The sequence below is a fragment of the Falco punctatus genome (genome assembly GCF_963210335.1).
Source record: "Falco punctatus genome assembly, chromosome: 10".
Taxonomy (NCBI): Eukaryota; Metazoa; Chordata; class Aves; order Falconiformes; family Falconidae; genus Falco; species Falco punctatus.
In genome coordinates, this window is record NC_137590.1 from 35,009,835 (window position 1) to 35,034,603 (window position 24,769).

Genomic DNA, 24,769 nt, shown 5'->3' on the forward strand with positions numbered 1-24,769 from the left:
GGCAGCACGTGTCTTCCTCACATGTCACATGTCACGTACTGGCTGCAACTTATTAATGCAAATGCCTGACTCCTCCCAGGCCCAAATTCAGTGGAGTTTGGGGTTTTGTTCTCCAGTATAGTAAGCAGATATACTTAGGAGAAAAGATAAACTCAGGAAGATCACATTGCAGAGAGACAATGTAAGACTGTTTTTAATATATTACCATATTTTTAAAAACAGCTTTTGAGCACCTACTATTTAGTATTTAGGGAGTCTTTAAAAGACACATTAAACCCCAGCAGCCTCTGTCAGGCTCTCTCTCATAGATCTTGATTATATTTAGGGTATTTAACACATTAACTAGTTTGTATGGGAGAAAACACTTCAGAATTAAAAAATGCTGATTAATATTCCTAGTAAATGCTGCAAAATGCAAAGAAAACACCTCAGAACACAAAAGATTTCTAGCTGTGCTACATGATTGAATCTAATTGACAAAAGTTTTGAGGCACTGTCACCTGAAACGAATGGGACTCCCCCTGTTGTTGCTGTTACCATGTTGTTCTGGCCCTAAGCACGTGATAGCTTTTGTTTTTCATGTTAACGATCTTATAGTTAGAACCATACAGTGACACCACTTGAAGGACACAAAGCACATGTGGCAGGCAAATCTTCAGTCATGCATGCTTGAAATTATAAAATAAATTCAGTCACAAAATTTTATTACGCAGCTGTCCCTGAAGGTGTTCCTTTGCTGGGAAGCAGAAGGCAGCAGTCAGGGGATACTTCCAAAAAGGCACGTGCTCACTGTAAAACAGCACACCAAAGCATAACAATCTTATTTCACTGTGGAGGAATGGGAAAGGAAGAAGATAACAGCTTTATAACCACTTATTTTTTCTTTATAAATAAAGTAGTATGTGAGTTACGTAGTTTTTCAAAATATTCATTAATAGGAACTACTTAGTTATGTAAAGACTAAATTTGAATTGGTCAAATTAAGTGCTTAAAATAGAATTCATGCAAAAAAATTGCTCCCTGGCAAATCTTTTTTTTCCATGACAATTTTTACAGTGTGGTGTTGCAAAGGAATAGTAAAAACCATTTAGTACATTCATACGAGTACTTCAACTGGAAGGAAAATAAGACTTTCTTCCTCATCCCCTTTTCTAATGAAGTAATCAGAGGTGGCACAGCAGGTCAGTAGTTGGGCTGGGAGAACCACCACCGCCTTCCTGCTGCTCCTCTTTAATAGGCTGGGTAGACAGACACATGCATTGTTGATGAGGCATTGATGGTTATGATTAATGCATGGACAGTCTCCAGTGATTCCCCCACAGGGACCTGTGCACACACAGACCTGGAACAGCACCGTACCGTACCCCACCACCTTCTCCGGGTCAGGGATGAACCTGCTTGAAACATTTTCAAGCAAAAGACAGCCAAACATTTTTTTTCACTATACCTCTTCCCCGTATCTGGTGGCAGCTTTTCGTGGAGAAATCAACTCTCCCGTGCTCTCATTGTTCACTCTGTAAAACAGCAATACAGATAAGGACAAAAGGCAGACGCAAACTAGGAACAGAACGAGGACATGAACCAGCAGGAAAAGCAGCATGTGATGTGTCTTCCTGTGTGTGAACAAAACACGGTTGGTTTTTTTTTTTTAAAGTAAGCATGCTTTTCCCTCTTTTTTTTTTTTTTTTTTTTTTAGATTCAATAAATAGGGGCGATTTTATTTTTTTTAACTTGCTGAAAAACATTTGTCTGTTTGTTTGTTTTTTCCTCTTAGATTCTCGGACTCACCTTTGCAATGACCATGTATTGTCAGGTAGTCAAGGCAGACACCTACTGTGCATAGATACCATTCCCAATCTTTCTGCTCCTCCTCCAAAGGACACAGGAGAAATCTCCTTCATGCTCATTCATCTGACCTTTTTTTTTTCCCCCTTTGTACTATAAACTGTGTATAATGCTATCTTTCTGAAGATTTTGTGAATCACCCCACTTCACTGAAGGAGGAAGAAAAGAAAAAGTCAGTACTTGAACTGGCACAGGTAAGAAGCAGCCTTGTCTTCACACAGAAGAAACCCTCCAAAGAGCAACGGTTCCTCTTCCATGGCCTGGGGCAAGGCAAAGGGGGCTGCGTACGAGGGGCTAACCTGCAAACCGATGTTAGGAAAAGCTCGCACTGAGGCAACCTCTGCGAAACCGGCCAGGCTGCCTTCCCACGCTTCACGGTCTGGAAGAGAGGGCACACGCAATGAGTAATTCTTCAGCGTGGAAAGAAGGTACAGAGTAGCTAGCACTGAATGCAATTGTAATTTCACGACAGTTTGCACACAGCTAAAATGTCAAGATCAAGCAGCCCTGCCTCCAAGTGTGTCTCACAATGATTTTGTAGCCAGAAGAAGATCTTCAGAAATATGTTCTTTCAAAGAAGTATTTTTAATCTTACGCGTTGCAAAGTCAGGCTTTTAATCAGAATCTGTACAGTGAGATCTGGCTGTTAAGGGAAAACAATATTGGACATTGTCTCACTTATTAATCGCCAGTGGCATATAGATGGTTGACTGTATATGTAATATATATTACATTCGTCTACACATACTGTTCTGAAAGGAGGTGAAAATACCCAGCATCTGACCTCAGAAAGAGGGAACCTTTCTATCCCATTTTACATTCCAACTGAAGTAACCGAATATTATTTCTTGTAGGAGGCACCATCACTTGTACCTCTGGGAAACAAGTAATTACTTTCAGCTGTATCTTCATTTCAGTAAACAACTTGTGAGTGGGCTCTCTCTGTCATTCTACTATGACTTTATTTTTTATCATGCCCGTTTCAAGTTAGTCTGCCAAAAAATATCATTCATTTCCACACTTGAAGATCTGTACAAAGCTGTCAGCTGTTCCTTCCCTCAATGTCACCATTTCATTAATTTACTTTGGGATATCATCATCTGCAGGTATGATACAGTTTGCCTTGCTGAGGAAAAAAATCTTTTGCACATTGCTCATTTTTCTGAGAGTTATTAAGACTTCAGATGTTTTTATGCTTAGCTTTTTTTTTTTCCCCCCAGCTGCACACTTACAACAGCCAAGACACATCAGTCTCTCTTAGAACCGGAGTCACTTCTCATTTCTGTTTTTCAGACCCATCTCCCTCTGTCTGGCCTTTGGCTGGAACATGCCCCACACTTTCTGCAAAAATACGTTCCTCAGCCAGGGAACAGGCGCCAGTTGTCTTATTTCCCCACGCCCTGGTAACTGCAGCAGCATACATAGTGTCCTTTGGTGCACACCTTCGAGCCCTGAGGTCAAGAACCACGTTTCCCAGTGTTAAACAAGCAGTTCCCCACCAGCGAGTGGCCCCAGGAGCGCCCGTGTGACAGGGAGAAGCTGGAGCACCCCATGGAACGGGCACAGCAGTGCAGCGGGCCCGCTCCCCCAGCCTTCGGGGCCCTTGGCCACCAGCAGCGGAGCAGAGGGACACCCCACGGCCCTGTTTTCCAGAAAGCTCTGTGCAGCTATTCCTGCTGTGCCAGGCTGGCCTGGAGTTCCCCTCCGCCCGTAGCGCTTACAGCAGCAGGCCCTGCTAAGTGCCATCCTGCTCCTGCTCACTTTGATTTAAAGGTGATTCCCAGCGGTAAGGCTGGACGTGCCCCCCCCCCCCCCCCCCCCCCCCCCAGCCTCTAGGACAAGCTCCTTCACACCGTAGGTTACACCGTGAGTTACCCTTCTCTGGCCCTGCTACACTGACAAATACTATTCTCGCTGCTTAGGTTTGGGGGGGTTCCCCCTCTTTGCTGATTTCCTGCAGTCTTCTCACCCTCAGGCCCAAACTACTCCATGTTTTGTGAGGAAGTGCTTAGGACAGGCCGGCGTGTGAAAGAGCGAGCATCTTACAAAACCTTCCCCCCACCTCTATGCGCCAAACGCTGCAGCTCGGGGCACGCAGCTGTGCAGGCCCAGGTGAAGGTGCTGCGTTACCTGTGAGCATTTTATGTGGCTTCCCACCCACTGCCACGGCAACCTCACTACCACTAGAGGATTTTCCTGCCTTACTAGTGAGCCCTGACAAATGCTAACAGACCTCAAAACAAAGGTTAAACTGAGTGGCCCACACACAGGTGCTCTGTAAACCCCAAACAAGAGACTTACTCTTGGTGTTACAGCCACACAGCCTCAGTGCTCACTCCTCCTTCCTGAGCCCAGGCTGACCGGTCAACAGTCCTGCTCTTCAGCTCTCCACTCTGTTTCTTTTTTACCTGCATAAACGTGACTCCAGGATAGATGTTCCGCTAGTTCTTGCCCTGGTTTATAGTTTGTACACATAGGTGCTCCTTCTGACAGCTTAGAGTTTCCAACACTGAAAAGCAGCATAACAGTGATGAATACATTAATAAAACATTGATTTTTAAGAAAGATAAAAGGTAGACAAGTCTATTTGTAGTGATCCCTACCATTAAAAATTAACACAGAGACAGCAGGCTGATGATGGCTCAGTTGATAAGAGCAAACTGTTGTGCAGCAGAGCTCCCGCAGAGGGAAACTCATCAATTTGCCTGATGCTGGTGGAAGGAGGGGAGAGATCACAAACCCTCAGCCTGCGAGTCTCCCAATAGTACGTGCTGAGCTCTCAGAGGAGACTCCTACACTTCAGCTAAACCTACAGAAGAAACAAAATAAGAAAGAGACACTGAAAACAAGTCACACGTTGTGGTTCCCTCTAATCACTTTCCACAGTTTAGGTGGAAACCTAAACTTTTTAGGTTTTTTTTAACCTAAATTAACAAGATAAACCACCTTGGTTTTCAAAAACACATATCTATAGGGAGCATAAGCAATACTCACTTGAAAATCCCAGTCACTGCAACAGAAACAAACAGCACTAACTGCTGGGAAAAAAAAAAAAAACACAGAAAAAATACGAAAAAACCCACTCACCCACAAATTGCTGCTGATTCTTTTTTTAGAAGAAAAGTACCCTTACACTGCCAACTGAGATGGCACTACAACTTGTTTATAATTTGAACTGGACTATTTTCTATATTTGATGTTATTAATTCTCTTCAGGCCAAACTGATGTTATGGTGCTTAAAGCATTTACCAATCCAATTTCAAACCTCGGAACACACTGCATGTAACAAGCCTCAGACTTACATTTTCTTTTAAAAAGTGTTGCATCCTTTCTTTGCTGACGAAGTCAGAATATTTTGTGATATGTAACAGCAATACTTTTTTAAAAAAACAAAAAAAGATAGCTCCATATCATGCATACATGTTGAACTGGGTGATTATAACTAAATACCCTGTAGTACACAATACCCGTTTAGAAGGCTGCTTATATCATATGTATGCAGAGCAACACAGAAGTCATTCCAATTGCTTCCATTAGCGTTTTGTCACTTTTACTAAAGTCTTTTATATTACTTTCACTTCTTTTTTTACACATGAAGGAGGACTTGATACAGTTACATTAAGACAGAACCAAAGGCAACAAAGACATTGAAGGAGAGCACTCCTCATTTATACTCATTGCTCTTTCTGCTTAAAAACCAGATGTGAAGGCATAGGGTGCATGGCTGGACCTACTGAATTCAGCAACATCAGGATTCACCTTGTCGATTCAGCGTGGCTTTTCATCTTCACAATTATATGTATACACACACACATATATATATTTAATAGAATATGGTTGATTTTTCTGTACTGTAACTTTCAGTAGCAGCCAAATCTTACTGCTTGCGCAACAGAATTATTTAGCGCTACATCTTCTAGTGCACAATCACTGAAATTCACCCCATTTTCTGTTCTATGAATACTTCTTTGTTCCTCCCCCTCAAATAATATAAGCTTGTAAAGGTTTATTCTTCCACTTAATAATTACCATTTGAATGCAGCATTATATGGTTTATAATATAGAGAGGAAGGAACCGCACAGAAGCTGTAAAAATATTTTATCTTGCATCAGCAATATGGCTGCTATGTGAATCCACCCAAACCCCTCACGTCTCCCAAGATAATTAAGAACTGGTCACATCTTCCAGTGCCTGTGGCTCCCAGCTGCCTCTGCCCCCTTCACAGGTAGGGCAGGAGGCTGGCAGCACAGACACTCAAAGCCATTCCCTTACCTTAGCTCCATTGTTGTGCTATAGATGTGGCACCCCAGGTAAGCAACAGAAACCAGCAGCTGATGGTGGCATTTATTTTAAAATCAGACTCTTTATTAACTTCATCTGCAAGGATTCTTGCTAAGTGTGAATGATCCTCATAGATACTGAGTTAGACAATTCACAGTACGGAAACAAGTCAGGACTCGCCCTGGGAAGTTTTGTTTGGATTCCGTTGTGAATTCTCCTAGGCTGTCACCGGTACCTCACCCCAGTGGGCAGGTCTCCGCCATTCTTTGGATTTTGTTGCTGCAACTACAATGATACATTTTTGTGCATTCATATAAAGAACAGAATTTAAAATATACATTTTATTTTTTAAAAGTTATTAAATAGTCTTTAAAGTTTACAACAGAATGTCTTTTGTATTCTTTATAATCAACTACACAAGCTATAAAGTGAGTATATACATTGCACACACACAGAGTGTATGCAATTAAAAGAAATACAGAGCATATTTTTTTGTCATTTCTCATTACCTATCTTTGATTTGACCTATCCTTCCTTAATAGATTTTTTTAGTAATATTAAAGTGGCTCACCCATTCCCAGGTAAATTTACACCGCTTTCTGTTTCTTCTTAAGAGCAACCTGAAATTATGTGATAAATTAATAACAATTCAGAAAATACTGGGATATCATGTTTACAGCGTAATAAAATACCGAGACCTGAAATCAATTATTTTCTGTTTAGAATTTGTCTGTTACTGATAATTTTCAAACAAAAGGACTTCTCTTTTTCTGAGGTAGTTGCTTAGATTCAGAAACTACATAGAAAAAACTTAGAAAATTAACATCAGATTGTGTGGAACATCAGATGGAACAATTAGCAACTCCCACTATATCAGGGCAGAAAAAGCTCTGGTTAGCCAGGTGTCTTGTCTGAAGTGTCTAACACTGCCTTTTCCGATAGAATTTATTGCACCCTTTGGGTCCAACAGCTTCGCAAATGAAATTGCCTCTGAACTGGGTGCGTTCAGAATGTCACCACAGGCACATACCATTGAAAGTGGAAGGGCAGACGCAGGCGGAACGTGGAGACCCAGAGGTTTTAGAGGTTGTTGCAGAAAACCTCAGAAAGGATAACCCAAACCTTTGGTGGAAGTTTCTTACAACTCCCTCAGTTCAGTAGGCATGTTTATATTACCTGAATTTTCTTCATCCCATTAACTGTACCACTAGATGGTCTCGTTAACCACATCTATCTGCAATACCTTTCTAACTTTGTGAAACTTTCCGCTTCGGTCTCACGTTGTAGTAGTGAATATCACAATTTCATCATGCTGTACACATTTAAAAGAGCCCTTCTTATATAAATTGTAACATCTTGCCTTTCAATTTCATTTATTCACCATTGATTCTATATTTCAGGAATGCTAACTTAATGATTCTTACAGAAATATACGGGCACAGAGCAACTGTATTACCTTTACAGCCTAATTTGTCATTCCACTGAAGCTTGAAGCTGGGTAATAAGAGTATGCTATTGATTTTCCGGATCCCATTGTTTCAAAAAACTAAGCCCCGTGTACCTTCCTGCCCCCCCATCCCCCGCAGCTATCCTAGTTCAGTTGTCTTTGTTTTTTGAACTGCATGTTGGCAGAGGCAGCGGTGTTTCTGTTTTAATCAACAACTAACCTAGTACTCCATCTGACATCCTGCTATTTTTCTCAAGTGTACTTAGCGCAACCTGGGAGTACCAGGCTTAGCTGATTGTACTAGCCATGTAATACAAAGTACCGTCTTGGCTGCACGGTGATAATTTTCAAAAAGACTTAAGGGTAGCCTATGAAACTTCATCCAAAGTTTTGCCTTGACACATCAGAAGTGCAAAATACAGCGCCCAGTGTTTCTTACTTTCCCGTACATCCAAAAAAAAAAACCACAGAGGAAGAAAAAAAAAAAATCTATCATTATTGGCTCACCTAGCAAGTGCAATTTGAAAGGCTTCTTTGTTTTGAAATCCCATCAGTTGCCCACATGGGTGATTTTACCCTAGGTCTTGCTTCTCCCCAGCCCTCCTCCCCCCAGTAAAACTGCTTCCCCATAGAAATACTGTACATCAGTGTGTTCATTAGAAATTGTGGGGGTTATTGACCTAAGAACAGCTTAGTTTACACTCCCTCCTGCAACAGCCAGGAAGCACTCACAACCAAATCTACATCAGTGCATTAGACAGCTACACAGAAGCCCCTAAGTCACCTTGCAATGCTTGGGTTTTTAATGGAGAAATGGCTGACCAGTTAAACTAGTTTCTCAAACAACTCCTCGGTATCTTTTATGCAGAAATTGTTTAGGCGGAACATTTTGTTACTACAGAATTGCTTAAGAGACTAACCAGTTCTTGTGAGAGAAATCACGTGAGAGGATGGGATCCCTACCCACTAAACATCCCCTTACATTCCCATGGCACTCCTATTACAGAATATTACAGAATTCAAACCACAGCCAACAAAATATATAACCATATATAATTAAGTCTATATAAAACAAATTCCAGCATAAAAAACTACTGTAATGTGCATTGCTTGTGTGCTTATTTTTCTATATGGACAGTGACAAGAGTTTCAGGTGTAAAGCATTTATCCTGAAAATACTAAAAATTACTATAGTAAAAAAAAAGATATTTCAGGAACTGGTTTGTGAAAATCTATTCAGATGCCCCTCGTCATCCCCCTCCCTCACAAACACCCATCCTCAGCTGTAAAGCTTGAGCCCATCACTGCTGCAGCCCTTCCACCCCTACCGTACCACCTAAACCTGCCCCCCCGCGCGCAGGGCCTGCCAAACGCCGAGGGGATTCAGTTATTTGCATTTTCTGTCTTTAAGTGCCCAAGGACAGACCTCTTACGAGGCTTTACGAAGTTCAGGTTTGACACTGAGTTCAGAGACCGTAGTCCCTACACAGCAGAGACAAGTACTGCACCCAGGTGACTCCTGGCAGGCTGGTGTCCACAGCTGGTGACCACGGGTGACCTGCTCTCAGTGCCCCCCTCTCCCCGGCGCACGCCTGCAGATGGCCGGCTGAGCACTGTTCTCGAGCAGAATGCTCTAGTTGTTTGGCATTCTCCAGAAAGACTCATGCCGCAGGGATTATTTTTTTCCTTCTTTTTCTTTTAACCCAATTTACCTGGGAAACTTATTCAATGTTATTGTATCATCCACAGATGCAATTAACTGATTCTGATATTGTATCTCAAGCTTGGTTAATAAGCACCCAGAATAGTGAACTAAAAAAATGCCTTAGCCTAGAAATGTTGCCACTACTGTTCTTTTGAAATGCTGACATGCATCCACACGCTGCGGAGGTGATGGGAGCAGCACGTGCATCCCCACATTCTGTACAGTGGCAAGCCAACTGTCCAAGATAACTTCCACAAAATTTTTTTAAAAAAGGGGACAATTCTCAGTTCTCTCATTTTCAGGCTCTCATTTCTCAAGGAATGTAATCCTCCCCCCAAGGGACTTAAAGCCGTTTACAAACTCAATTAAGATGAAGCATTTGCAAGTATTCCAGGAAAAGAGCACTTCTGGTGCTGCTTCAAGTGCTTTCTTGGAAGCCCTCCTCTCACTCTGTGAGCCTCTACCAGATCACTCGTGACAGTCAAAGTCACTAAAAGCTTCTTTATAATCCTCAGGGCACCACGCAGCCCTCCTCCCTCCCCACCTGTACTAATGTCATTTGAAAGTCATGTTGGCATTACTTCAGTAGAGAAAGCATGGAGCTACACGTGAAGCTATTGTGGAAAATTCTTCATGCTGGGAGCTCAGCTGCAGGAACTGGAGACACAAGTATGTTAGAAAAAGAAACAGGAATATTTCCCCCTAGAAGGCAGAGGTGCTTTAGCAATTCCCCTGGTGAGCAGCTAAGTTACACTTCTTGAGAACAGAGATGCCAGAGAACCTCATGGTGAAAATACTCTTACTTTTGGGGGGAAGAACAGAAACGGTGAACCGAGACCTGTGCGCAACCGAAGGAATTACGGATTTGCAAATGCAAACACAAGGGAGTACATAGGCTGAATTGATGTGTCATTTAATTACCAACTCACTTTCCCTGAACAAAATAACTCACCAGCTTGGAAGTACAGCTTGTTGTCATGGAACTTGCTTGATATTTGGTGCTAATAAAAATTGAAGTTTTAAATCTCCTTCCTGTGAAGTCCGTGCATTAAAGTTCTTCCCTATTAAACACCTTCTTAGTCCTAACTGTGCATCGCAGGTGGTTACCCTCATTATCAAAAAGTCCTTTGAAATAAGTGCTTGCGGGTTTAAAAGAAGAATTATCACATTAAAAACTAGCAAATTACAAGCCTCCTACAAAATCACACTCTTGTTCCTGATGGAAACAAGAGTTGATGTACATTCAAAAATCTACATATATATGTTCTTCTCAGAACTAGAACATTCCAATGCAAACAGTCTTTGCTATGGAAGACACAGGAATCCAGTTTATCAAGACTTCTGCACCAGGAAAGGTGCGGAAATAAAAGGGAAACTATGATGGGTAGGAAAAACATAGATGAAAAATATGGGAGAAGGTTGGAAACAGCCAAGAGGCCTGGGCAGACAGCACTTGGCACCGGAGCAGACCCTTGTTCCCACTGTAAGGTACAAAACCAGAGCAGTATCCCGTGAAATACACGGTCAGCTCGTTCACAGCAGACACAGTGTTCTTTTAGAGAGGCACTCCCAGAACTGAATCAGGGCTGTGGGGTGTAGCAGGTCTCTCTATAAACTGTTCCTCCTAGTCCCTGTGATTTAGCAGATTTGGGGGGTTTGAGTTCTGTGTTGATGGTGGTTCCCCCAGTTCTAGGACTAAAGCAGTCCCTCTCCGCAGCAGCACGCGGTGATACAGATCTGTGTGACAAAAGCTGTAATAACCTGCTGCTACTGCAACCGGGGGCAACCAGCCCATCCCTTCAAGGGGGTCATCATCTTCCCACCGTGGCAGCCATACGGGCAGCCTCCGAGCAGAGGAAGCACTGCAGCCGACGGCTGGCACCTGGAGAAGGGGGGAAGTCACCAACCCCACTAGGTACAGAAGGTCAGAGGTATGCACATAAACGTTCAGCGCAATTTTTCCTTGATCCTGCTTTCAGCTTTCATCCTGTTCCGACTGCTTCCCTGCCCTCTTCAGACTGCAGTCCCATCTATTCCCCTCCTAGGTGCTGTGGGACCAAAGCTGCCAAAGGACACAACTCTGATGTTACAAACAGTTACAAGGGGTATAGACACTGATTTTTCTTATATCTTCCAACCTTCAGTACTTCCAGTCTCACAGGAGATCAATCCAGGGAGCAGTAGGGCTCTATTTATTTGTAATTTAAACATTACTGAAAACTGAGATCCATGACATTTTAAAGAACTCAGCCTGTCATAGCTGATGTGTCACTGGTCACACAGAGCACAGCGTCCTGCAAGTGAAAAAGCTTTCCTAACTCCTGCGCCGTCACACAGAGGGTGTTCAGCCACCTCGGAGCCAGCACCGAACAACAGAGTGCCCTGGCGCCTTATTTGCACAAGCAGCTCTGGTGAAGTAGAAACAGAAATCTGGGACAGCACTGCCATGCTCAGGCTGATGATGCAAGCTTATTTCATTTTCATTTTAATTTAGTGAGCTCTCACTGAAAATTAAAGATTCCCTGAGAGCTTTATAGCATGAAGTGGCAAATTAAATTAAAATTGAGTTAATCCCCAGAAATATGTACACAAGTAAAGCAACTCCAAGTCCAGACACCTTTCAGACTAGTAAATTCTTATGTGAGTAAGAAAAAGCAAATCCTCTACAATGAAAATATTCTGAAGCCTTTCAATTTGTCTGAAGATATCCCAGAACGCATCACATAGTGTCTACACTATCACTGCAGTGAGACTGCTCAGATCTCTGCCAGAGAATGAAGTACTATTGAAATGGGTGACATGATCCAGAGACACCACAGAATTTCACAGATGGAAATTTATTTAAAAAAAAAAAAAAAAAAAAGCAGCCAGCTGAGGCAGTCTTTTTCAAATTTCCTCTGGCTACCTTATCGAGAGCATATATCACAAGCCTCAACATCATTTAATTTTCACTTTGGTATTTTCAAATAGCAACACTTGCTTATTTGAAAGCCTAGGCGAGTCCTACCTCTGTTCAGGTAGGAAACTTGTTCAGCTCTGCAACTCTTGTTTTTCAGGTCCGTGTGTAACTGTGGGGACAACAACGTAATACAAAATGAAAACCCATAAGGAATGACACTCGGGGTGTACAGATGTACACAGAAGGAATTTAAGCCCCAGGAATGAAAGCAGATTTGCCAGCAGCCAAGGTTGGGCTGTAGTTTCAGTTATGTCCTCAGTGCAGTTTTTGAAGCAGGGGATATGAAGATTCCCCAAGGAAACTGCACAACCACAATGCCTAAGCATATTTAAAGATTATCATTCAGGGCCTTTAAATCCTGCTCTATGTTTCCATTAATCCACTGAGCTGCCAGCCCAATCTCACACTGGCAGCTTCACTCACTCCCTAACAATAGAGAGCTTATTAAATATTAAGGTCTTAATCTTAAGTACTTCTGCTTGACTGAGAAATCCTACACAGTGCACAGAAGATAAACATTTTCTCACTAAATATATATACACATGCGCTGTAGTATTGGATCAAGGCAAATGTCCCCACGCTGGCAGGAGAACCGTGGAATAAAGCCGCTCATTTTAAAGCAGCCCGCGTGTCCCCACTGTCACATTCTCCCCCAGTTCTGCAGCCCCAGGGTTCGCAGGACTTACCCCTGAAGGAGAAAAGCTCCCGTCTCTCCTGCCCTGCAGTGCCAGCTTAGCGATGAAAAAGAGGTTCACAGCAGGACTCGTGCTACACTGCTAGTGCTACACTGCTAGTGCTGACGGGAAATGCTACACGTAAAGAGACAGACAAATGGCTGGGCAAAGGCAGCAGGACCAGCAGCACATCTAATGCTTGATCTCTGCTACTTTCCATTATATTATTTTTAAAAGCCTGACGGCCAAGAAAGCCTAATTTTGAAGCAAAAGCTAACTGAAATGCATGAGCCGGATATGTATCCAATACAAGTTTTTCTGAAAAATCATTTTCTACCTAACGGGAAAGGGAGGGCAGCAAGTCAGATGGATTACTTTCCTCTTCTGGTTCACTTCAGACCTAGCACCACTTGGGGTGGGGTGGTGGAAACCAGGAAAGCTTTCAGCTGAGACTTTTAGCTCCTCATGCTGTTAAGGCGTTCCGCTGGACCCAACAGTAAGACCGACAGTCACCAGGAAAACCGCCAGCAGCAGAAAGGGTCCTGTTCGGGAGGTCTCCTGCGGCACAGGGCTGGGCAGCACCCACGTGGGTGCTGAAACCCCACTTGCTTCTTAGAGGGAAGATCCGTAGTGCCAGCAGCCCTGCTGCCCCTGAAGCAGCCCGGTGAGCTCGTGGGAAGTGAGGCCTGCTACGCTGTCTGAGGAACCAAGACGTTCCCAGGGTAGGTAAGGCTTTTATCTCCTTTCTCTGCACCCATTCCTCCGACCCAGGTTTCCTTGCAGCCAGGTCTGCTCGGTGCAGCGTCACCACTGCTCTGCGGCTGGCACACCGAAACCCCTCTGCCACCAGTCAGAGCCACAGCAGCTCCTCTACAAACAGAAATCCAAACCCGATTTCCCTTTCCAGAATCCAGACAGGCTCAGGTATCAAACAACTATCAGAGAGGAATTACACCCACAGGGGCAAAACCTGGACGTTGCGAAAAAATGAAAGAAATAAGGAGCTTAAGAGTGCGGGTGTACGCATGCAAACCTAGAGATGAATCAGAACTGAGGTAAAACACGATGAAGCCAAACAGCGAGCAGCTGCCTGAGGTTATTCCAGCGTGCTGCTGCCAGGGACCTTGCCACAGGCTGGTGGAGACACTGCTCTGTGCTGGAGGACACCACTTTGACCTGGGTAGCGTGTGGGCACTGCCATCCCCTTTACGATATTTATACGTGGTCCCAAGAAAGTAGTTGCAAAACCAACACACTCACAATTTTTTTCCACGATTTTGTCAAAGCTCAAAATGCAAAGTTATCATTTGGATGTATCTGGCCAGAGGTTCAGCAGAGGCTCAGCTTCATGTTTCCCTAACCCACGTCATCTACAGGCCCATCAGTACGGGACAAAGTACTTCACTATTCATGTTTGAGGACCACGATTAACATTTCATAAAAACGAGTTCTGCGGGTACTGCAATGAGGTAAGGGGGTACCGAGGGCTAGAAAACACCTAAGGCTTCAAACCCCTTGGAAAGGATAATAGAGCATGCAGAACGATGTAAGTCATTTTGTACTGCAAGTCAATCCATTTATTAACAGGGGATTACAACAATCGCAGCGTTCGGTATTCATCCACACACAGCCCGTGTATTAACTCCTTTATATGCAAAACTCAATTCAGTGACATACTCCTGCCATGTCCCCTTCCTCAAAGCTTTTCAACTCCAAGAACGTCAGTACCTCCAGGTTTACATTTCAGAAGCTGTCCTGAATTACAGCAGAGCATGGCCTTTCACAAGAGCCCAGAGGAATGCGGTTTCTACATTTACCCAGAACTCCAGGAATCTTTGTCCTTCTTCCACTAGTGGCCTGTATGACCATTCCAGGGAAATGGTAAGGTCTGCAAAGTCACTAGTTTAAAACAAACAATATTTAAATGCCTTTGCAAGACCTACAGACCAGTCCTTGAAACCACTGCGGATTTGGTGACAAAATGATCTTCCACTTAACTGTTCCTTTTGTGTGTGCACTAGCTTAGTTTGTTCATGCTTTATTCCATACTTAGAACAATTATTTTTGAAGAACAGTCCTTAGAAATACTCACTATCCATGCTTACAAGTGCTTCTTTATGCAGAAGTAACAAAACCCACAGAATCACCTTAACAGACAAAACAAAGCACAAAGTAGTCTGAAGAAAAATAATGTGTTACTTACATAAGCACAGGAAGAAATTATTCTGACAGTGTGTAGAACAATCCACAAAACATTAAATAAAATGAATTCATTTAGAAAGAAGCTGAAACGCTTCTTTTATAATCTCCTCTTGATAGGTAAGCCCAGTTCGCCTTGCCACAACCACTGCTCCAACAGTAACGGCAAAAGGATGAGACATCTATCAGGACACAGATGATTTTGAAACCAAACCAAACATCCTTCTTCAGGATGATGCACATCTGAGGGGTTACTTACGAGACCCTGCCTTTCAGCCAAGCATCACACCTTTCACAGTCTGACAGAAAGCAAAGCTGTACAGTGACAGAAAAGTGCCGGAGAGAGACACCATCAGAGGACTCGGAGGGCTTACCAAGCGCCGCTTGCTCCACGCTGTGCTTACACACCACGCCAATACAATCAGAAATTCAAAAACATTTTCACGTGCAGTGAGTCATCCCGTTCCCCTCCTGCTCTGCCAGTGGCCACAGTCAGCCCAGGTGACATCACCCCATCGCCATGAAGAAACTGCCCAAATTTAAGTGCTTGACACCTGCACTGTAGTATGCTTCTCACTAAGCAAAGCTTTCATTATTTTAGATTTGCTCTTAAAATAGAAGTAATTTCTTTCGGATACAGCCATTCACCTCCAGAAAAGCCCCAAGTGAGTTATTTGATGCTGCCAGTGGAAATACCTTAAAAAGCAAAAGGGTATTTTTACAAAAGTAGCATTATCAATACAAACTGGCTGAGCTATACAACTTCACAGCAGAGCTCTGTTCTCCTTTCCATCATTCAGAACCCCTATCTAGTCTGCCATTCCAAACAATGGTTTTAAATATTCTGCAGGACAAGGGAAAGGCATTATTACTTCTTCCGATTCCCACTCTCACTAAGTCAACACAACTGCAGGAGATGAAGCAGGATTATGTTTTCATTTGAGATTCATTAGAAGAGCTGCAATCAAAATGCAGCTGCGCTGCTAAATTCTGTTTTAATCATAAACAACAACAAAAATCCCAGAAAACAAACGGGCTCCCAGATACACAAGTCCGTGGCAAAATGGGGCCTGTGGAATCTTTAAGTATCAGTAGTGCCTGAATACCAGCGGTGCTTGAATGCCAGGCCAAAAAAAAAAAACCAAAACACAAAACCTTTCACTTACAACCAGTTTGGAAATGAAAGCTGAGCAGCAGTTTGACTCAGACATCACACAAACACAGAGGCCACAGAGTCACCATCAAAGGAGAGAACCGGATCACCTGAAGTGCGTACACAAGCAAGATCAGAAAGCACAAGGTCAGCCATGCAAACATGATCCACTACAGATCCTTTTCTTTTTTTCCAGCTTATCCAGGTAACATGAAAAATGCCAGGAGTACCAAGATGCTGCAAAAGATGTTCAAATATTGGGGGGCTGGGGTGCAGACAAGATGCCCCATCACTGTGGAGTGGCTGGAAGACAAGGGACATATTACGAGCAATCCAGACCAAGTAGCAGGCCGAGCAGGCCGAAGCTGTAACGAGCTGCAGGTGTTGTGAAGGACACACGCAAGGCCAAGGGAGACAAAGAAACAAATTAACAGGATGCCTGCACAAGGGGCGAGCAGCGTGTGGGCACCACACCGGGACCCATCCTAGGGCAGGTGGAAGCGTGTGAACGAGTAGTTTTAACCGATCACCTTTTACACAACAAAGCCTGCGTAGCGTGTGCATTTTTAGCCGGGGGTATAAATTGCTGTGGGTCTATTAATAGCACCGGTAGAGTGTAAATTGCTGTGTATCCCTTAATAAAGTGGCACTAACTTGATCACGTTGGTTGTATAAGTTGTGTCCAAGCCTTCCGCATCAACACATCACAGCAGTAACAATTTAGCTAATGGCAAGAGGACTAAAACACCATTTATCTCCCTTCAATGTATATAATCGGTGATTTCAGGACTACAAAAACCCATTTTTCCCTTACTCTGCAGCGGACAGGGAGCTTGCCCCTTCTCACAGGATCACCCAGAGCAGCAGCAGCATGCTCGGCTCCTTCGGCACAAACACAACCCCAACTTGTTGCCAACAGGTTATTCTGCAACCAGCGATCCTGAGAAGACCCTCCCAGTGCCAGCGAGGAAGAGACCCCCCTTTGCTCTGGCCTGTCTGGGTTTCTCAGGACCAGCAGCAGGGTCTAGCCTGTGGGGGATGGGAGAGAGATTCGGAAACCTTGGCTCCCCTTTGGCTTTGTGCCAGACTTACTACCCAACACTGCAAAAGTAATTTTCTCTTCTGTTTCCCCTTTGTCCTTTATCTGCCAGGTCTGTTTAAGGTTGTGTGCTCTTTGGAACACCGTCCCTCTTCTAACGCTTTACTCTGGGAAGCCTACCTTTTTTTTCAATGCAGTTATTGCCCCTTACAACCAAGGGCTCCTGAGAGGGAGAAGGAAAAGGCTCCTCATACACCTGATAAATGAGTTTAATACTGCACACACTTGAAATTCAAATTATACGCCAACATGCCTGGGAAGGCAATGTCTATTTACAATATTCATGTTGTCATCTGCAAAATTTACTCAGTAACTTAATTCTCTGCCAAAAAGCACTGGGAGAAGCCATCGAAACAGTAACCTTACAGAACCTTTTTACAAATATATATGCCAAGGATACGGCATTGACTCTGCCAAACTATTTCATATTCCTTGGCTCCAAGACAGACAAGGCTCAAAACCACACAGGGGCAATCTTGGGAATGCAGGGGTTTGGGGTTTGTTTACCAAGTCTGGTTCTCTGCTGCTGCTACAAGAGGGAGAAAAGGAGAAAGTGCATTTTCTTCGAAAGCAAGTTGCTTTGTGCCATTCCCTCCCTCTCATTGCCATCAAGCAGCTCCCTGCACTCTGTTTCCCTCTCCTGCCCTGCCCACCGCCTTAAGAGACACAGGCAGGTCAGCCCAACAGCTGCTGCGAAGGGGAGAAGTTGAAATCTGAACACAAAACTGGGACCTTCCTCATGCCAAAGGTTTAATCACTCGGTATCAGAGAGAACGGGAAAGTCTTCATTCTGGGAACACTGAAGAGTCTCCCTGCCACCTTTTTTTTTTTAAACTCTCTTATTCAAACATCTGAAAAATCTCGATCAGTAAAACCCCAGACTCTTAAAACTTATTGCGCAATTCCTCTTGTATCTAAGGCAGTAATCCCAAATCCTAAAGGTATAATTTAACCCTCAGTGCTTAAATAGTCAATAAACTCCTAAACCAGGCTTTCAAGGCACGAGCTCAGCCAATCTCCTGTGTGCAACTGCATCTTCATGTCAGCCACAGTGTCGGGGTTGATGGGAACGAAGAAAGAAGGAATCAGATAGAATTTAAAAGAGCGGCCCACTGTTTGGCACAGAAAGTCCATCTAAAACAATTCCAAGCTAACAGCAAAAGCAATTTAATTTTAATAGAAAGTTCCAAGTTAAAAAGCAGGAAGCAGCATGTAAAGGCCCATTTAGTGCTGTGATTCTAAAGGCATCACTGAACAGAAAGCTTTCAAATGTTAATTCCAGCTAATGATATTAGAAAGCTACCTGGTCTCAATAAAAAAATGAAAAAATAATAATAAAAAAACACTTAAAAAAATTGACTGCTTTGAAGTTGTATCTACAGTTGCAATGCACAGAACGTATTCGTGAAGAGGGGTGCTTGCCACATAGGAAGAAACAATTTGTCTGCTTGCATTAGCAGAACCGGTCTGCGTTAATTATTGCAAACACCTCCACCCGGTTCATCACTAGCTGCAGCTCTAGTGCAAAACAAAGGTACTTCGGCTTCCACTTACTTAGCCAGTTTTTTCCGTGAGAGCAAAATGAAGAAGATTTTTAGTACAGAGGTTTTTCACAGAAGGACACGAAATAGCACAGCAAATACGCCACAGCTGCTTGTTTTACACAAAAGCTCCCATCACAGCAGCTGAAGCAACACTCACGTACAAGGGGGAATCAGTCCGAGGCAGCTGCTGCGAGCAGGGCTGAGCTTTGCCACCTGCCACAGAACCACTGTGGTAACCACAGGGACTAGGGGTCAGCTTTGCAAGTGATATAAATTACTTTTTCCTTCTCTCTCTCAGTGTGGTCACGGTCACCGATGCTCCCAGGCATCTTCCCCCCGACTTCCACAGCACAAGAATGCTGCTGCTGCTGAGCCTTCACCTATTTGTGATATATATACAAGTGTGTCCACTCACAGCATTTGTTTTGTTCAGCCTCCAAAAGGAGCAAAGGAAAACACAAAAGGGTTGCAAAACCGGTCATAATAGTCAAATAGCATGTTGCAACTTAACCTTTCTGCCCCACATGAGCTCACAGAGAAGAAACATTAAAAGTTGGGTGAAAATGGATATACACAGTCTAAATCATTTCCTACAGCGGGCAGTAGCTGTCTGCCGGCTATTTTAGGCACAGCACCATTCTCCACCACTGCAAGCAAAGAGCACACAGAGCAGGGTATATGCTCTCCACTGGTGTGCTGGAAGAAAACAGGCCTACCTAGACCATTCCCAAATGCAGATTGTAAGGAAGAATAAAAAAAGTAATGAAAACTGGTGATGTAAGGTTTTTTTGAGCTACTACAGCATTTGCAAATGTACGCAACAAGCAAAGGAAAACAAAATTCTATCTCACCTTTTTGAGTAGGATGAGTAGCAAAGGTAACCATAACGTGCCAACTTCACATACTGGAGGAAATGGGTGAAACGCCATAATCTTCTGACTTCTGTGTCATGCACACTGACCTTTGAGGAAGGTGAGGTCTATCAGTCAGGCAATCCCTGAAGACAGCGGAAGATAACAGAGCTGGAACGTTAGATAGCCCTGCTCCACGAAACTGTGCCTGGATTTGCAGAAAAACACAACAATCCAGTGAGCCTCACAGCGAGTCGCTTATGCAAAGAACACATCACATGCGATTTAGAATCTGAAGGCTCTTCAGCCCTTCTACCACCATGCAGAGCTCTGTTGTGATTAGCAGCTTCTGGAAAACCAAATTAGGAGAGCCAGGAAGGCTCTAGAAAGTCAATATGCTGCTTATCTACACTGAACGTTTTCACATGAGCTTCACTACCCCTCTTTGAAAGAACAGGTGGGCAGTGTAATGCCCTGTGATTAAGTTCTGCTCCCACCTGGGCAGCCAGCTGAGAATTCATACACAGAGGGGTAACTTTTTAGTTTCTTTTATGTTTTGCCTTCCTAGACAATTACTAAATTTTATCTTATTTAAACTCCACACAATGGATGGATCAAAATATGACAATCTACATGCCGTGTTAAGGCAGCTTAAAAGGGCGCCTCTGCTTTGCTCTCAGCAGTTGAGTGGAGAATTGGTTCCAGCGTGCTGGAAATCAGAATAAGAGCTCATTTCATTAAAAGCTTGTAAGAAACATTTTGTTTGTTTGTTTTTGTGAAAATACTGCAGTTTTCTCTACAGTATTTTTTCTAAAATAATTTTTAAGTTACATTGTAACCAACTAAACATTAAAATATATCCAGAGAAGGTAACTGATATAATAGGAATGTAAAACAACTAATTTTTTTCAATTTCAAGTCTTAGATTCCATTCAGCTATGTTTTTTTGCAAAATAACATTTTGATGTAATGTTCTCATTCCAATAGAATACATTTAAAGGCATATTTCAGCTTTTATTCTCAAATGCAAAAAAGGTAAGTGATGTTATTTATATTTGCAACTTTTTGAATAAGCAATGTTACTCAAATGCTATTGCAGTTATTTTCCATATTAAAAATTTTTGTTCTAATGAAAAGATACAGTTTTCCCCAAGACAGATTATCAAAGTGATTGTCTGGTAGACTACAAAACACCAATTCAGGCTTAGTTAATTTGCACTTACTGCATAAAAAAGAGATCACTGAGGGAATGAGATTTTCAGGAAACAGCTACATGCAACCTCTTCAAGCTGCAGAGGCAGAATCCATCTGCTTTGTGCTGCCATTTGTTTAACTGAAGTCAAACAGCTGCACTGTGTATTAATCAAAACAGCAAACTTCAAAAGACATGTCCCCAAATCGGGAGCCACTGTAATTACACAGATCCTATGAACATCCGTTAACTTTGCAATCCCCGCAGAGAAGTATGCTCGAAACACCACCCCCACTCTTAAAAATAATTACCACTAGTAGTTCATCACAGAAACAGAAAAGGTATTTTATATTTTCACCCACGCCCATAAACATCACTAAACTGCCACAACTCGCTCAACAATTCTCTGGAACTAAGAAGTGCTTAAAGAAGCTGTTTTTCTACTGTCATCCTTTGGTCTACCTTACCTCTTCTCTTTCACTCCCAACTTTCTTACCTGGAAGCTACAATTAATTCTGGAGTTTGACACCCACATATGATAACAAAAAGGAACTATAAAATAAGGTACTGAAGCAATTTTCCTTGAAGAAGTAGCATCTCACAATGAGACAAGGTAAACAACTTATTTTCCACAAGACTCTCTTAAAAATGTTTCTGATTACAAAGACTCTATGGCAGCGCCAGTTTTCAAGACAGATATGCTTACCCGAATAGACACGTTTCCTGAGATAAGATGCGATGCTGTTATCCCAGGAGTATGGCCCATGTTATCCTGCAAGTAGTCAGGTATGTCCTCTTTTGTGTCTCGATAAGATACTCCACTTATCAGGTATACAAATACGAAAAAACGCTTTGCTAACTATTAAAATGATGTGTGTGACAATAATTGACAATAAAAATACTAGGTTCATATCAAAGCCCAACTGCAACAGACTCAGCTACTTTTTTCTCTCAGCTTTCTTTTTCCCAGTGAACGCAATAGAAATTGTGCATTAAAATGTATTTATCTTAACCCTGCATAAGTCTAACACAAAAAAATAAAACATGGGGAAACACAAGAGCAAAGCTCAGTTGGAAGAAAGCTCAGTAACTCCAAGATACCTTTACTATATCTTTTTGCTATATAGTTGCTATATATGATACTTTGCTATATTCATAGCACCTGAGATCTTACCCCAATATACAGAGTTCTTTCTTGCAACAGAACTAGATTATAGACTATAGCTTTTTTCCCCCCTTAAATTTATCTTAGAAAACTGAATGATGAAATATTCTGTTGAAATAAACACACTTCCATTTCACCACCCACTACACTAGATGTAAACTGTTTTAATAGGAACATCAGATATTCCTCCCCAGTAGTACCCTTGCTTCTTTACATGCAGTATATTTGGCCTTGCTCTGAAAGTACCTCATTTAAGGGGTTCTGGCCTCCGTGGAAGAAGAAACAGACTTTAGTATTATTATTATTATTATTATTAAAAAATGTTTCTTTGCCTTGTAAATCAGTACTTTCTGTTCTTTTTGAACTGAAGGAATGAAAGCCACCTGCCATGGTCCTTACAGCAGTGCCACCCCAGCACTCCCACCCACCTTCTGCCCTTTGCTCAGTTTCCCCCACTTGCCTGAGGCAAAGTCATGAAAACAGACGCTCTGCAGAATCCCCTTTCATACCAGCATCTCTCTCCTATGTCATCTTTGCATACATGCGGTGAGGTGCAAAATTTCAAAAGCAGCTTGTTTTCACAGAGGCTTGCTGATGGCACACTGCTTTGTGAATTCTCTGATATCTAATAAAAGACATTCCCACACACTGAAAAATAAAGCGAATGCCAGACCAATCCGTCAGAAGCCAATCTTCTTTCATTCTGGAGCTCACACGCCTTCTGGTGCTCTTTTTTTTTTTTTTTTTTTTAACAGAGAACTTCACAACAAAGAATTTATGCCAACTTCGTTTCTTGTTGTTTCTAGAACAACAAACACGTTTTGCCTTTAGAGCCAAAAGGCAACAACGTCGGTCTCAAGCACCTCTATGCCATGGATGGCTCAAAATCACAATGTACTTCTCACCTGGTATTTACCTTTCATGATAGAGGCAAGGGTTACTCCGATCTTTTTGACGCACAGAGGTATTAATTCTATCTGTAAGGATGGGAAAGATACTTCTTTCTAACATAGGTGTACTCACAGACAAACAGGAATCCTGAACTTCACAGAAAATCATCACAAAATATAAAAATATTATTAAAAATGTGACAAAATACATATATCTTTTCTAGAGAGGAAACAAGAAGCTAAAATGAAATACCTTTTTCTTTCCCACACCCAGTTTAGAAAGCTACCTTCTATCTAATATAAAAATAGATGCCATTTCAGATCATAACCGCTTCCATTTCTTACAGATTTTTTTTTTCTCAGACATTCTGGTTCAGTAGTACCACTGAAAGTAGAAAAATCAGTGTAAAAGAATTTAATTCTTGTGCTATTCTAGATACCATTGCCAGAGTGACTTTAGATTGCTTTTGAATGAACTACAAAGTTCAAGTTAATAAAACACAAGGATTCATGTAGCAAATTATCTTCCTACTAATGCTATGGAAGAAAGAAGCCTGATTAGTAAACCCTGCTGGATACTTGTGCAATGTGAGAAGTTGAGAGATGCCAGAACTAAATCAGAGAGGTGAAGATCAATAGTTCTTTAACAAATGGTGGATTACACTGGGATTTATTCTGCTGAAAACAGCAGGAGCAGATAAATTCCCCACTGTGATTAATTACTGGGAAGGGTGGATGCAAACAGAAAAGTGCAGTTATCTTTGTGACAACTGTAAGTGACAAGAAGAACACCAGTGGGAGCACAGAGCTATTGCCTGAGTCTCTGCTGGTGACCAATGACACCCTCATCAAATTCCCAGCACCCCTTAGTTTCCTTAGAAGAAACTGCCTTGAAGCCTGTGTATTTCTACAAACACAAATACTGAAAACCAAAAACCAGAGACACAACGTTTTGGCTTTGTTTTTAAACCGATGGGTTGTTACAGTTTTTGGGTTCATAAAAATTTTGCATCGTGGAAACAAAAGCACCAACGCGTACAGCTAAAGAACAACAGCGTCCTGCACAAGGACACTGACCACCTGCCAGAGCTGCTCTGGAGCTCTCTCTGTTGGGGCTATCCATGAAATCCAGCCTTATCTTTAAAGCTTTTGGTGCTACACATCACAGTTCCCACGAGCTAATCACTGATGCATGCTGCACTAGTGCTAAATACTGTAAACCGAGACACTAAGCAGAATGGAGAAATCACAGAGCATGGCCTGTAACAAAACTGATTTAGAAACATGTCCTAAATTGAAACTACTATGACTGAACCACTTAAGGAATTTACTAAAAGGAAAAGAAAACCAGAACTAACAGTTTAGCTTGTCAGTGCTGGATTTTCTACCAGCTTGACAGAAGGGTATCTACCCGGTCTCTCCCACAACATTTTATGTTGACTCACCTTATCAGAAGTCAGCAAGATGCAGAGGGTCCAGCAGATACTAAATTTGCTGGACATAATCTGATGGAATTATTTGTTCAGTTACTTTGGTTATGACCAGCAACAGTTTCAGAGGTCTCTGCCTGAAATCTTGATCAGATGGCACCAACTTGTACATTTTATTTCTTGTAGAAAACATTTCAGAAAATATTTTCAATTCTGACACCATCCTAGCTATGCTGGTCTATTTTCAATGACTCTGAATTCAGGAGCTTTAAAAGAAATTTCTGGATTTTTTGGGTTTTTTTCTCTCAGTTTTACCAGATATGAACAAACATG

At 42.4% G+C, this 24,769-nt stretch overlaps 1 protein-coding gene across 10 annotated transcripts in view; it reads left to right on the plus strand.

Moving 5' to 3' along the window:
• TSPAN4 (tetraspanin 4) overlaps positions 1-10,309 on the plus strand; it is a 443,427-nt gene extending 433,118 nt beyond the window's left edge. For all 10 annotated transcript variants that reach the window (XM_080405636.1, XM_080405637.1, XM_080405640.1 and 7 more), the window contains one exon: positions 1,775-10,309. In XM_080405636.1, the coding sequence (XP_080261762.1) occupies positions 1,775-1,843 (69 nt within the window). In that variant the 3' untranslated portion in view covers positions 1,844-10,309. The remainder of the gene's footprint in view (positions 1-1,774) is intronic.
• Positions 10,310-24,769: the final 14,460 nt, after the last annotated feature.